This window comes from Branchiostoma belcheri, unplaced genomic scaffold (genome assembly GCF_001625305.1).
Source record: "Branchiostoma belcheri isolate BF01 breed outbred unplaced genomic scaffold, Haploidv18h27 scaffold205, whole genome shotgun sequence".
Lineage (NCBI taxonomy): Eukaryota > Metazoa > Chordata > Leptocardii > Amphioxiformes > Branchiostomatidae > Branchiostoma > Branchiostoma belcheri.
In genome coordinates this window covers 275,281-290,923 of record NW_017803547.1, presented here as the reverse complement: position 1 = coordinate 290,923, position 15,643 = coordinate 275,281, and the positions used below count along the sequence as shown (strand labels likewise).

Sequence of the window (15,643 nt, the reverse complement as noted above, 5' to 3'; positions counted from 1 at the left end):
GGAACTATGCGGCTCCAGATGTCTTACTGAGGGACGACTGCGTGTGCAAGATGTCGGTAGCTTGAGGAATGAATCCCCTCTACTATATACATGATAAAAATGCATTTTGCATCCATACTGGATGGAATCATTTCCAAGTTTCTTCCTGGCTATTTCTGACCGTGTTTTCTTCCTTAAACCTCAGCTGAACATTAAGACCAGAACTCCGGAGGACCCTAAGGGACAGATCTACCTGAAGATTGCCGGCAACGAGGTCTACTTCCACCAGTTCAGGAGCGACCTGCTCAAGAAGTTTGTCCGCGAGGACAGGCTGTCCATCCAAGACATCGAGCAGCAGCTGAAGGAGGGTAAGCCTAATTTTTTGCATTATGACTAGCATATAAAGTGCCTCAAAGCGCAAGGGTCCTGCTGTGACATATTTGTACAAAATTCTGCTGTCATGTTAACGAAAATGCTGTCTTAGTCATTGTTTCTGTCCCAGCCTGCTTAAAAATCCTACAAAATCAAAATCATATGACGAAACTACAAAATGTACAATGAGTGTGACCGCACTGTTATATTGTAAAAAGACCTACAGTAAGGTCAGACTGGTCGGCTTGCATCCCCTCACACTCTTACTTTTTTCGATACGTATGGCGGGTTCTTTAGCCTTCTCCCTGCTGCCTAACCCCATAGAGAACTGGTAGCCAAGTGGCTACTTCAGTGTGATAAAGGTTAACATGCTTGATGTTCAGTGTAATATAGCTATACAGATACATTGTTGTACAGGTGCCTAGCTAAGTAGTACTCACATCAATGCATCCAGGTGTGCAGACCACCATGACGAAGGCCCATCTTGTTGCTGATGCCACCCAGCGGATTCCCACTTCTCTGGGTTTGCCACTGGAGCTGGACATCAAGGTAACTACATTAGTCTGTCTCCATCAGGCCACAAAGGAAAATAGCTTACCAAAAAGCTGGACATCCCAATAACAACATTACAAGACTTTATGTATGTCTATCTCCATAAGGCAACAGGAAGTACATGTATGAGGGAGATTTTAAATGCTATAAGTACAAAGTATAACTGTACAGAAAGGAAAATAGCTTTCCAAAATGGTGAGTCCTCTCTCCCGTATCAAGTTGAAATGACTGAGGCCTGTGTCACGTGGATGTGTGACATCAACAGCAGGTCAACGGTGCCAGCCAAACAGTATCGGCCACATCAAGTAAAGTGTGGATGACTCCAAATCTAATTCAAGAGGACAAGATAGATTTGATTGATTGATTGATTGATTGGTTGTTTGGTTGTAGGGTTAATCTCAATAAACGCAAGTATTGACCAAATCATTAGCTTTCTGACTCAAATGCTCACCTGGTTTTGCTCACGTGTGATGTCGGCAATGGGGCAATGTTGGTCGGAAGTCGACATCTTCGCTCGTCATGGCTGAAGAGGCCTTGGGGGTAAATGGCAATTTAAAGTGTCTCATATTGGTTGTTTGTGCTCCTCAGGCCATACTGCTGGCCAGGTCTGAGATTGGAGGCAGGATGGAGGTGTCCCCTAGCCTCTTCCGCGAGGACCGCAATAACGACAAGAAGGAGATCACAGCCATCGATGCCAGGCTGCAGAGCACTCACACGTAAATATCTCTTAAAGTCTTTCTCTATCTCTGTATCGAACTCTCTTTCTCAGTCGCCTTCAGGTACCAGTAACACGAGTTGGTCGATTGGAGGGGGAAAAAGGCAAATGCACAGTTACTGTAACTGTTGATTCATACATTGCCTCAGTCTGTGGTTGAACACGAATAGTGCCCATTGCTTTTGCGAGACCTTTCCCATCTCCTTTCTTGTTCATGTACAATAAAAATAAAGAAGCTTACATTCTCACATGACTATGTCTTGCACTTGTTTGAGGCAATGATTTTAAATTTGCATTTGTTTGAGGATAAAAGTTGTTGTTTGTTTGTTTGTAGCGTTGCCATGCAGACCACAGGTAAGATGACGGTTGACTGCCGCGTCATCAAGTCCGGAGTTGCTCTTGACGTGACCATGAACAGCCTCATCCCCATCTCTGGGAAGGTTGGTTCTGTTCTGGAGTTTTCATTTATGTCTAAAGTAGGAGAAATTGAGACACACAGCTATGTATCCAGAACCGAGCATATCTAGTTCTATGTCTGTATTGGTCATAGGGTTAGGATCAGGCACGGTTCTGGATAGTATCTATTAATGTATCCAGAACCGTGCCTGTCTAGTTCTGTGCCTAAATGGGTTAGGGTTAGGATCAGGCATGGTTCTGGATAGTATCTATTATTGTATCCAGAACCGTGCCTGTCTAGTTCTATGCCTAAATGGGTTAGGGTTAGGATCAGGCCCAGGTCTGGATAGTCTAGTAGGAGAAGCTGGAAATGTTCTATTCAGGGATAGTTCACTTGTATCCAGAACTGTGCCTGAGCAAAATATATTTAGATCTTGGATACACGGAGACTATTCAGAACCGTACCCCAGGGGCAGGTGGGCAGGCGTGTTTGTGATACTGTCCTGGATTTGAGTCTGGCAAATTATTCCGTACTCTTTTCTGATTTGACTTCATCTGCGATGCCACGATCTATTCTTTTGTTTTGTAGAATGTACCACGTGTTTAAAGCTTAATATTCTGTTTGTGTCTTTTTTCATGAACAGGCGACCTTTGACATAAAGAACCGCCAGCACAAGCTCACATTCGAGACTCCTGAGAAGGAACGCGAACTCCTGGTGCTGAAGTCTCGTCCCATTGTCTTCACCGAGGAGACAGCCGCCCCCAAGACGCCTGACAGCAAGCAGGTGAAGGAGCCTCAGATCAAGGAGATCACGCTCCAGGGCAGGAAGATCCAGAGGTTTCCCAGCACGGTCAGTTTGTTTTTTTGCAAACCACCTTAAGGCATAACAATGTCATATGTCAGGTTAGTACAGTGAATACAAGCTGTGTAAAATACTAGACTGTAACTTGTAGTTTGTCAGTTTGTTTTCTTGTTAGTTTAGCATAACTCAGGTAAACCACCTTCAGCCAGTTTTGTACATAGAGTACAGGCTCCGTGAAACTGGACTGCAAGGTTTGATTCACTCGCATGGGGAAGGGCCCCGACTCTTAAGTGTGGTTTTATCCATAAACTGCGTGTGTCTCTGTCTCCTCAAACATGGGAACTCCAGCTTTACATCCTTAACCAAAGGCAAAGCCAGGTACGCATTTTGACCTGAGTAGATAGAGTAAGTCTACAACCCTGATCAACCCTGAAGACCATCTTGCCACTGAGAAGTGACATTCTTAGTGACCTGTGAAAGATAGTGAATGTCATCAGAAGCATTTGCATTACAACATAAAGGTCTCAACTCTTTTTATTCATCTTAAACCCCCAGATGAAGGCAGTGTATGGCCAGCAGGCCCTTGGCCTGGAGTTCTCCCTGAAATCTTCACATATCTGTTTGTATGTCTAGTAATATTAGACCTTACAAAAATCGCTGTACTTATAATATGTTGTGTCAATAAAGTTCTCATCCTACACCCCCAGATGAAGGCAGCGTACGGCCAGCAGGCCCTGGGGCTGGAGTTCTCCCTGAGGTCTAGCATGGTCTCCCGCCTGAACAGGGAGAAGCGCGCCCCCTTCCAGCCCCTGTGTGGACCCGTCGAGCTTCGTCTGGCTGTCAAGCCCGGCCAGAACAAGCCTGAGAAGGTCAGTTTTGTTTGTTTGTTATGTTTTTTTATACTGGAAATCCCAAATATCCTCATCGGGGCAGCTTCCAACCGTCTCCGGACAATGGACCTACAAATTGTATCAGTCCATTGTTTTATTGGGAAAGGGGCTCCCGGGCCAGGTTAGCCCAAATTGCACCCAACATACAATATAGAAATTACAGACACTGTAAGACCTACATTCTCCAGTACATATCAAACTTGGATCTTTAAAAGACATTCAACAAAAGACACACGGGCAATGATATGCGACCATGGCACCAATAACAATTGTTACAGCTTCCCCAAAGATGAATTCTGCACTGTACTTTACTATCATGAGGACAAGCTAACTTACTAAGATTTTAAGCCTTAATAGAAAACATGTACAAACACACTACAAGGTTTTCTACAACAGCTAACATGTGTTGAACTGTTGTCCATAGATTGAGATCGAGTGCAGGCCAAAGGAGACCCGCTACACCTCTTCTGAGGAAACGTCTTCCCAGATGACTTCCAAGGAGCAGACGTCTTCCCAGCGCGTTGAGCTCGACATCCGCGCAAACCACCCTCGCCAGGAACGATTCATGAAGATCAAGCTGAACTACAGGGACGAGCAGGTTTGTTTATTTGTTTTCCGTCTAACTATTAAAGCAACTTTAGTGGTGTGATATAAGATTACACCATAAATCCCCAAAACACTTTGAAGCTTCAGAGCATGTTTGTTTTGGGCATTCTAAACGTTACTAAGCCTTAGCTATGGATGTTGAAAAATGCGCTGGGAAGCTTGTTTGAGGAGAAATTTTCTGCCTTCCTGATGTTACTTAACTATTGACCATGGTAACTGGTGTTGTAGCTACACCCTGTGGTGTTATAAGGTACCGTTACATTGTGGCAGAACATCTCCATACATATGAATGGATTTGGTTTTGGTTTTAACTTTGAGTAAGAATAAACAGAGCAGTAGTTTGTTGGGTAGACCAGGTGGAGGTAAACATTATTCTTCTGCTTTGCAAGTGTGTCCTTTCTAGTTTATTAAGCTGTCTGTTTGTTTGTTTCCCAGGTTGAGGTGGACCCACGGCGTCGCGAACTGGACTCCCGAGAGAGGAAGGTCCCGCGGAAGTTCCTGGTGCGCTCCCTGAGGGAGAAGGAGCCGGAGATGTCCTCCGAGACGCAGTACCAGGTCCGCCAGGACGGCAAGCAGCAGACACGCAAGACCATCGCCATCCAGATCGAACGCTCTCGCATTCCGGAGATCGAGTCCTGGGACGTAAGTTAAGCTTTTTGTGCCCATAGTTAGTGGGTATAATCATGTGTGTGTACAGAGGTGTTAGGTAGACACAGTACTAACTCGGCCAGGATGGCAAAAAACAGACGCGCAAGACCATTGCCATCCAGATCGAGCGCTCTCGCATTCCAGAGATCGAGTCTCGGGACGTAAGTTTGGGTTTTCATTTTACCTCCATAGGGGTTGTGCTTGATTGTGTGTTGCTTTTGTGTCCGTAGTTAGTGCGTGTGCATGTGTGAACATCTGTATCTGTATACCTGTACATAATCTGTATAATTATGTGCATGGATATGTATCTGTACGTGAATCTGTATCTGATTGCAAATAAAGATATCGAGTGATTGCCATAGTGTGTGTGAACAGGTGTAATGGCAAGTTTCGAGATGTTGCTAACTCTACACACGAGAACTCATGAGACTGTAGCAGTTTTGGTCACATGCGCAAGTTGTTCCGCGGACTTGCCTCACATGCGAGAAGGGAGTCCTGTGATACATCTCATATTTCAGAGCTCGACGCATACAGCTCAATTCTGTTGCAGAATGTCACTTCTAGTGGCACAGAATCTGATGAGCTTTCAAGCTAAACTTTTTGGCGACATCTCAGGGAGGAGCCTAATGGTACAGTATTGTGTGCAGTTTGGAAGAATTTTAGGAATTGTACAGGCATTTTGTCCACAGGAATGGAATGTCCACAGGCATGTCCCTGACCCACACCTATGCCCACATTCCTGGAAACCCTTGGGAAGACCTCTCTGCCCCGGATGGCCCTACTTTCTGTGACCCTGGGGCTCGTTCACTATACACTCAGAGAAGGAGTGCACTGTATCTGTCTAGACTTAACAGGTACCAAGTCTTCCTCAAAATCATGAAATCATGGCAGTGCCATGCAAACAATAACCCTAATGTATGTTTTCATTGCCAGTCTTGTTTTATTTCCGTTTGCCCAGACTAAGATGTGCGTGGACATGCAGCTGGAGTACCCGACCAACCGTGACGTGAGACTGATCCAGGACGGAGTCACCCAGGCTCTGGTGGATGCCAAGTGGGGAGCCGACTGCTCAGGAAGGGGACCCAGGGTCCAGCTTAATGTATGTAGTGCAGTATGTTTTCTATCCTCTATCAGGTCTTCATGATAGTTTATGTATACATGTAGATGTATCGGTATTGCTATATGTAGTGCAGTATGTTTTCTATCCTCTATCAGGTCTTCGTGATAGGTTATGTATCTGTATCGGTATTGCTAGACAGTATAACCACGAGGCATCCTTCAGGTGTTACACACCAGATTCTGTACCTATATTCATATAGCTGGTATAACCGCCCTTTGGCGTAATGAACTGAATGACCAGCTCCACCGAATGTAAACCTTTGCACATCTGACTGTAAGTGTTACACAACAAAACAGTAACTTAGCTTCTTAAGCAACTGGATAGATTTTCATCATTTTAAATTACCTGAAAGTCTAACCCTCATTGATGTAACTGCATTCATTGAGCATTGTTTGAGGCTATGTAATGGGGTAATGCTTCTAGTGTAGTTGGTGGCAGCAAGTTCCACTCTACGAAAAAAAAAAACAAGAATCTAGCTAGACTAGTGTAAACAGATTTCTGATCATGACTGCTGTACCTAAAATCTCCCTCCAGGCGAAGTTCCAGAAGTCTGTAGAGCAGCGCCGCCAGGAGCGCCGTGAGGAGGCAGCGGAGTGGGAGAGCCGCAGCGGGGAGGTGCTCACTCAGTCTCAGGAGCAGAAACTGGACTCCATCCTAGACTCTGTCAAGTAAGGCTCACTCCTCCAAACTCGAGTACTTCTTAAAACTTTACTCCTCCAAACCTAACTCAGTCTTAGGAGCAGAAACTGGACTCCATCCTTGACTCTGTCAAGTAAGCCTCACTCCTTAGACGCTTTTGTACTGTAAATCACTTTAAAAATGAGCTCACAGAACCATATGTTCTCAGTGTGGCAGGTACAGAATAAAGAAAGTTAGCCACACAGAAGTCACATAGAAACTGCGAAGTTCAACATAAAAGTACTGAGTTAAAAATATCTTGATTTCCAGTACTTAAAAACTGTGTCAATGTTTGAAATAAAGGCAATGATATGGACCAGATGGCTGTCACCATGGTATTACTACTGGTGCTGTAGCAGACACCATGTGGAGTAGGATTACATTATGAAGCAAGTGGCAGGACGGGCTGTTTAGCAAGTACTCAATACTGTGTCATACCAGATTCAGCTCATAGCATGTTTGTTATATAGCAATAAATTCCATACTTTACATGTATATCTTGTACAATTGCAGTAAAGTTTATCATCTATCCTCCTTTTATTCAGGTCACTGTGGTCATGGTCCAAGAGCAAGAGTGAGGAGAGAAGCCCACGTTCCACTGAAGAGTCCAGGGAACGGGAGCGCTTTAGCCAGGAGAAGTCTCAGGAGAGAGCCTCTAAGGAGATCGGAGAGGCCTCCAGGTCTTGGGAGACGTCTTGGCAATCCTCCGACAAGTTCCAGCAGATCAAGCTGAGACGCAACCTGTACAAGTAAGCATATACCTCAGTGTTCGAAATATCCATGAGCGCACTAGCGATTGCAACCTGATTTCCTTGTGCGCTAGTTGCTCCCTGACTCAGGTAGCCACTGTGCAACCTGAAAATATGTACCACTGAAAATATGTAACTGTTACACTGAACTCGAATGTGCAAGCATTCTCAAACAAATCAGGGCCATGCATATGCATGCCTAAACCTGGAGGAAGTCCTTTATTAGAACATGGAGGTATTATACCTCCATGATTAGAAGAATTATGGTATTGTGACACGTGCATAGAATTCCACAAATTATGGGGGGGACAGCAACCTAAAATTCTGATGCGCTACCTAGTATTTGTCATGGGTAGCACACTGTGCTGCCTGGCTCAAAAAAGTACACTGCACCTGGACACATGCATGATTTCATGTTGCCTTAAGTTTATATCTGTGACACATATAGTTCTTTGCATCCATCTATTGCCAGAGACAATAGTACCACACCATTATATATTTTATTTTTCAGGATACTACAAGAGATTATCTTTTAGATATTATACTAGAAGAGAAGTGTGCCTAGTTCTATGCATGAATGGGTTAGAGTTAGGATCAGATATGGTTCTGGATAGTCTCTATTGTACCCAGAACTGTGCCTGTCTAGTTCTATGCCTGAATGGGTTAGAGTTAGGATCAGACATGGTTCTGGATAGTCTCTATTGTACCCAGAACTGTGCCTGTCTAGTTCTATGCATGAATGGGTTAGAGTTAGGATCAGACATGGTTCTGGATTCTAAGTCTCTATCGTATACAGAACTCTGCCTATCTAGATCTATGCCTGAATGGGTTAGGGTTCTAAGGATCAGTTACGGTTCTGGATAGTTTCCGCATATCCAAGAACGTAGATTAGTCCCAGGCACGGTTCTGGATGGTCTCTGTGTATCCAAGAACGTGGATTTGCCCCAGGCACGGTTCTGGATAGGCATGGACTATTCAGTACAGTGCATGAGCAAGGTTCTGGATAAAGCACGGTTCTGGTTACAGCATGCCAGTAGTACTCCCGAGCCTGTGCTTTTTAACCCTTACACCGCAGACACAGAGTGCCTATAGTATGTTTAACCTGTTATTAACCCTTACACTACAGGCAGTGCCTGTGTTTAACCCTTTGTTAACCCTTACCCCACAGGCAGTGCCTGAAGGACCGCCGTGATGGCCAGCAGTACTCTCCTGCCTGCAGTGAGTCCCTGGACCAGCGTAGTCTGCTCAGGGAGCTCAACGCAGAGATTATCTTCCAGAACGTAAGCAGTAGATTTTCAATTATTATAGTATTATTGGGCCACACTTCATTTTTTTCTGATTTGCAAATAAAATAAAAATCCAGAATCAACTGCAAAATGCTCATATTTTACCCTGAACAGTTGAAAACAGCCCTTTTCATCCTATTTGTTACAGTTATTCCATCTTTCAATGCAGTGGTATCATTAAAAGTTCAAAATTCATTGTTTAAATTTTGAACCAGCCTAGTGTGTTGACTTCATGGCTCCTATCGTACCATTTTGGGCCATAATAGGATGCCTAGGCCTGTTTTTATTTTTTATTTTTTTTTCGCCCGCCCGCTCCATTATTTTTCTAGAAAAATCCGTTAACCAAGAAATTAAATTGGTGTGGCCTTATAATAGTAATGTCTTTGAGTAATGTACTGTCACAAGAATAGCATATTGACTAATGAGAATAGTTGGTTTTTAGCCTTTGCACACTTGAAGAAGCCACACAGGCAAAACCGGTCGTGTGACAGGCTGAATAAAAGTTCTAAACGGGAACTATGCAGCTCCAGATGTCTTACTGAGGGACGACTGCGTGTGCGAGATGTCGGTTAGCTTGACGAGTGAATCTCCTGACTACTATATATACAGATTCAGCAATGAAGTAAATAGAAGAGTGGATTGTAATCGACATCTCGCACATACAGTCGTAAGACTGGAGCCACATGTACATAGTTCCCATTTAAAGAACTTTTGAACAGTTGCTTGAGTCCATCCGGTGTTGTTGGAAGTCTGAAAACTTAAAACTTAACTTTTATATCCCATAGATTCCCAAGTGGCTTCAGCAGGCCAGCCTTGCCGCCCATCGCTACATCCAGAACACCTTCTACGGGCGCAGCAGCATCAGGCAGGTCGGAATAAACAACCCTGCTGGTCAGATTCGCGTCCGTGCCAGCCTGGACCAGCCTCAGAGGGAGATGAATGTCACAATCCGCACTCCTCGCCAGGTACTCAGGATTGCTTAATGTAACATTAGACCAAACTAATTTAACAGGTGTGGTTTTAGGACAGTAGATTAACAACCCGGCTGGTCAGATCTGTGTCCATTTCTCTCTGTCCTCCATCGCAGCAGGCAGTTGACTTAGAGTCATTCCACTGTCAGCTTCTAGTTTTATGTAAGTCAAGTGTGGTCTTCCGTGACTTCTCTTTCCATGACTCAGGTTCCACAGTAAGAGTTTGTGTACTACCTCATCCTTTTTCCTCCAACAGTGGCCTACAGAACATAGTCTCCTTTGCCGTATTGTTTCAGCAATCGGCAGTATGTTTTTTGTACAACTAATGGTTTGAAATTCTTTGTGTCCATGAGATGTTAAAGACATCTCTAACCTTCACCAACGTATAATAAACCATTCCTTCCCACGCAGGAACACAACATCAGCCGGGTGCCTCTGGACTGGGTTCCTCTGTTCTTCCCTTCACCGTTAGAGAACTATCACTGAGTAGAGAAGGCTCTTCATCTGTAACAGTACTGTACTACATGTACATTACTGATCATAATGCTCATAATAAACCATTCCTTCCCACGCAGGAGCACAACATCAGCCGTGTGCCTCTGGACTGGGTTCCTCTGTTCTTCCCTTCCACCAGGAGAACCCTCACGGAGCAGGCCATGGACAAAGTCACCAAGAACAAGTACACTCGTGAGTACAGATGCCGCTCAGTTGGTACAATTAATAATATAACTATGCCACATTACGTACATTATACTCATGTCCATGTTTTAGGCTAGACACAGAAAAAGTCACCAAGAATACTCGTGAGTAAGAGATTAAGAGATGGGTCGTAGTTGGTACACAGATAACTGATTAGAAGTGCATTTCTTGTACAGTCCTTATACTGTCCAAGTGTTGAGGCTCAAATTTTGCATCCAAGATCATATTAACTAAACATATAAGTAAATACATTGCGTTGCTTTACATTTTGGATAGTCAAATGCATGGAAGCCCAGTAACATTCAAACTTCATAGGTCTGCTGCAGCCACCAAGTACACTTGTCACAGTATTATGGTAACAGACCTGGTAGAAAGGTGCATTATTTACAACATCAAGATCTTCTGTATCTGTATCTGTATCGTCGGTATAACCACCCTTTGGTGTAACACACCAGCATTTGTGACTCACATGTAGATTGTTAACCCCTTAAGACATTGCTAAAACACTAATTCCTTCCCCACCAGCTTACTGCAAGGTCCAGGCCAACGACAAGATCCGCACATTTGATGATGTTGAGTACAAGTACCGGATCGGGAAATGTGACCACATCCTGGCCAAGGACGCCTCTCCTGAGGAGAGGTTCATGGTTCTCACCAACAAACCCAACCAGCACAGGCCGGAGAAGACTGTCAAGGTTGGTTTGTCTTTCTGTTTGTTTGTTTGTCTGTCAGGGTCGTATGCTGATGCGAGCAGCATATGCAGGAATTTGCCCACAAGATCGCCAACTCTACACACAAGAATTTAACTCACAAGACTTCAGAAGTCTTGGTCACATCCGCAAGAAGTCCAGAGAACGTGTCTGCAAATGCGAGAAGACAGTCCTCTGTGACACATCTCATATTCAGAGCTTGACACAGAGCTTATCATAGATGTCTGACTCGCAGACTGTCATCACAAAGGGCTAGCTTTAGTGATAGAGACAGAAACAACTATTAAAACTATTATAACCCTTTAACCAACATGAATTTGGCGTCAAATAAATGACAACCATACTAGTAGGCGGCTGAATGTTAAATTTTAAATCCATTTCATGTACATCTTAGTTATTTTCTTCACTAATATTCTAAAACTTTATCATCATAACTGAATGACAGTTCACAAATTGATTTTCAATATCAGATTAATTGATCAATGTTTAAAACAAAATTTAATGTGTTCTAACTGTTTCTCTACCCAGGTCTTCCTGGAGACTGTGAAGGTAGAGTTCAGGGTTCCACCCAGCACCACCAGTCAGGAGGCACAGCACAGCAGGGAGACCAGCCAGGAACGCCAGAGGAGCCAGGAACGTCAGGAGAACCAGGAGGAGAACCAGGAGTGGCAGGACCAGGAGTGGAGGCAGAGCCAAGAGAGGAGGCAGAGCCGGGAGCACCAGCTGAGCAGGTATGGAAACTACCATAGTGTACTGTGTTAGAATTCCAGCAAAATTTGTACTCGCTATTCTGATGGTCCCTGTTCATAGCAATCGGTAGTCACTACTGACAGGATACATAAAGCTTGGAGGGCCTTAGTCTTCACCAGTCACTTATTAAACGCTCTTACCTTTTGATCTAAAAGACTAATACAGTCATAGAACATGTGTAAAATCAGTGCAAGGCAGAGCGTCAAGATTTTTTAGAAAAGCACAGCAGGGAGTTAACATCAAGCTCTTCCACCTCAACATCTGCTTGAATATCACACTTCCACCCAATGCAACTCTGTTACAGTAACTTATTTCCTATTTTAGTAGTAACTAATTTCTAGCCTACCAATATTCCAGGGAGCAGAGCAAGCAGCAGCCTGGCAGCAGGCGTGAGTCCGAGGAGAAACGCACCAGCCAGCAGACCTCTGCTGAGAGCCAGTCCCAGAGCAGGACTTCCAAGTCTGTGGAGTGGACCAGCAGCGAGGAGAAACTGCACCAGCATGTTCCTGTGAGTGTTCTTTGTCTTCGGATAATGCCCATCTGCCGAGAAATCGGCAATAACTGGCATGTTGGGGGAAAGCTGTGTAAAGTGCCTTTCCCTAGGGCACAACATCGGGGTATGTAGGTGGAATTGAACCCAGGACCCATGGGTTCCGGGTCGAATGCCCTGCTACCATTATGCCACACAGTACCACTGTTCAGCCTGTCTGCATACAGTTCTTACTAACAGGTTTTACATCTACATTTTAAACTTCCAAACGTTTACTGACAAAAGAAAACTACAACCCTGTTAACCTCCCAAAACCCTGACTCATTGCAGATAAAGTGGGATTTTGTTTTCCACTGCTTCCAAAAAAGATGTCAAATCCAAAAAGCTTAATATATATAATATAGTTCATCTTTCTTTGTTGTATGGACTGAAAATCCTTTGCCTGCATGAACAATTATACAAATTTATTTCCATTAAACAGCTGCAGGCTGGAGCTCCCTCCTGACTAAGCTGTAGACTAAATCATGTTGTCATGCATTGATAACCCCTTCGCAGTGGAGGGTTAATGATCCTATTATTCTACTCCCAGATTGAGGTGACGATCGACGGACGTGAGGCTCAGATCCAGCCCGGCCAGACCAAGCAGATCCGTCACGCGACCTCTGGCAAGGTCATCTGCACCATCCGTCGCCATGGCAACACCGTGGAGCTGAGCTCGCCCAAGCACGGCCTCAAGGTCAAGATGGACGGACACTACGTCCAGGTCAAGGTGTGTTGAAACACTATCTTGCACAGCCATACATGCTAATACATAGCCATACATACTAACAGCCATACATACTAACAGTAGATGATAAGTAGTATATAGTATTGTTAGAATATATAAATTCCTAGCAATTAGCATTAGAATATAGCGTCCCAGTATGCAATACTCATGTTTTGCATATTGCATGTCCTCTTGTGCATTTAGCCCATCTGGGTAAGAACATGCGATAAAGATTCATATCATATCATGTACTTAGTCTAGTATCTTGATGCTGATTTACTGTTTTTCTGGTTTTGCTTACATCTGTACCACCTTCTCCCTGCTGCCTCACTTTGTTATCAATAGAAAATTGGTAAATATCCAGAAAGGTTAGTATTCAAAAGGTTAAAGTCTCTCCCTGCTGCCTAACCCTGTAACCAATAGCTAGAGTAGCCAAACAGCTACTTCAGTGTGCTGAAGGATAAAGCTTGATCACTAGGCAAAAAGCAGCTGCGTTGCCTAAACAGCGGGAGATAAAATTAAGGTGCTACAAGGGCAAACAAGCAATGGGGAGTGGAAGAAACTCTCCCTCCATAAATAACTTTTCATTATCTTCCTTTGATGCCATTTTTTGCCTTTCTGGTGACAAAGATTTGCCATAAACTTATCATACTATTATGATGTCCCACCCAGGTGTCTCACGACTACCGTAAGAAGCTGGTGGGTCTGTGCGGCAACTTCGACGGCGAGCAGTCCAACGAATATGAGGGCCCTCGCGAGGAGGTCTACAGGTCACCCAAGGAGTTTGCCCTGTCTTACCAGGTCCCCAGCAGGCAGTGTGAGGAGGAGGGTAGGTCTAAGTCTAAGACTTGCAACATCTTTCTTAAAAATTGCAAGACTTAGTCTTTGTCCACTGTTGTTCAAAAGATCCAAGACTGTTTCCAGTCATCTCAATCAATATTTACTCCATATAGCACCATGTATAGTTTCATCAGGTTGGTAAACAAACTTCTTTAATCAGAAAACAAGAAAGTTTATATGCCAACATTTCTGTGAGAGTTTCTTCAGTGTCCTCTGTATAAAGCCTTGACGAAGTTGTGTATAAAGAAAATTGTGTAACATCATGATCACACATCTGCTGTTTGTCCTTGTGCTATGGCCAATGGGGAATGGCTTCCTGTAAAATAATATATTGCTTTGAGACTGAAATAATGTAATAATCCCCCCTCCCCCCAGGTAAGAAGCAGCCCGTGATGCGTAACATCATGCACACCCGTCTGAACCACATAGCTGTTTATGCTAACTGTAAAATAATGTTGGTTTGAGACTGAAATATTGTACTAATGCTCTCTGTCACAGGTAAGAAGCAGCCAGTTATGCGTAACATCATGCACACCCGTCTGAACGAGCGTAACGAGGAGGAGGCCTGCTTCTCCAAGACGCCGGTCGCACAGTGCCCCCCGGGCTCCAAGAAGACGAAGTCCGAGGTGCGCTCCACCGAGTTCCACTGCCTCCTCAAGGAGCTGCAGAGCACCCAGAAGATGATCAAGGTGACTTCAAGATTCCTTCAAGACTTGGTGTTTCAAATTCTGCCAGAACTTGGCATGATATCCACCCTCAGACTTAAACTGTTACATCTTGCATGTATCTCAGGGTAAAGCAGCCCTAAAGATTAGGCTGGGATTCAAACCACCAACTCATGAACTGTATTTCAGTTGCACAACAACTGCAATACAGTATTTTTTTTCAACCGAGCATTATGGATACCATAATAACTGCCATATTGAATTATAAGATTAGTATTCATCATCATCATCATCATGCCTCTGGATTAATCCGGTGAGGTATGTTTGATAAAGTCACTCCAGTACCCCATGGCAGGTCCCTCATGGCGGACACTAGAGCAGTCCCTGCGAGACCAGCGTCTTTCTCTAACATGGACAATAGTGTAGTACATGTATGTGGTTGTCCCACTCTACGTCTCCCAGTGGGAGGCCATTGGATTAGCAAGTCTTTAAAGACTTGAAAGTAACGGTTCTGTTCTGTATTTTTTCAGCTGTACGAGACGAAGCCTCTGGGAGACAAGCTGCAGGGGAAGAGCACTGACCTGGTGCAGGACGTGGAGGCCGAGCTGGAGTGCCGCGAGGACTAGTAACCATGGCAACCGGTAACCGTGGCGATAGGTCACCGTGGCAACAGTCATCCGGCTTGCCAAAATCAGTCTTCACCTATTAGTGTCTAACTCTAAGATTTGATGTGTATATTTTGAAATATGCTGCAGCAATAAGAAAATTACTGTTTTTTTCTAACGTTTCTTAACTGTTTCTTTCTTGTTTAACTGGAGTGGATTGAACATATTCAATGTCCTTTTGTTTTCTTAAAGTGCTTGTTTGAAAGCATGCAGTATATTGGCTGAGCGCCATGAAAAATTCCTGATTAAACTGCAAAGCTCATGCACTGAAATATGCTGGTGTGATGGTGTTA

General features: G+C 44.1%; 2 protein-coding genes across 2 annotated transcripts in view; both read left to right on the top strand.

Annotated features, from left to right (window-relative positions):
• The window catches only part of LOC109469500 (vitellogenin-like), a 16,997-nt gene extending 14,102 nt beyond the window's left edge, over positions 1-2,895 (top strand). The window contains exons 19-23 of the mRNA XM_019768022.1: positions 185-347; positions 806-900; positions 1,492-1,619; positions 1,953-2,058; positions 2,659-2,895. Coding sequence (XP_019623581.1) covers positions 185-347; positions 806-900; positions 1,492-1,619; positions 1,953-2,058; positions 2,659-2,895 — 729 coding nt within the window. The remainder of the gene's footprint in view (positions 1-184; positions 348-805; positions 901-1,491; positions 1,620-1,952; positions 2,059-2,658) is intronic.
• A 610-nt stretch (positions 2,896-3,505) lies between these two features.
• LOC109469514 lies at positions 3,506-15,622 on the top strand. The gene is made up of 16 exons (XM_019768036.1): positions 3,506-3,686; positions 4,132-4,305; positions 4,749-4,955; positions 5,920-6,060; positions 6,616-6,749; positions 7,305-7,508; positions 8,677-8,788; positions 9,580-9,759; positions 10,341-10,452; positions 10,990-11,159; positions 11,703-11,905; positions 12,282-12,432; positions 13,004-13,183; positions 13,853-14,009; positions 14,519-14,709; positions 15,216-15,622. Exons 1-16 carry the CDS (start codon positions 3,525-3,527, stop codon positions 15,309-15,311), a joined length of 2,574 nt encoding a protein of 857 aa, XP_019623595.1. The 5' UTR covers positions 3,506-3,524; the 3' UTR covers positions 15,312-15,622.
• Positions 15,623-15,643: the final 21 nt, after the last annotated feature.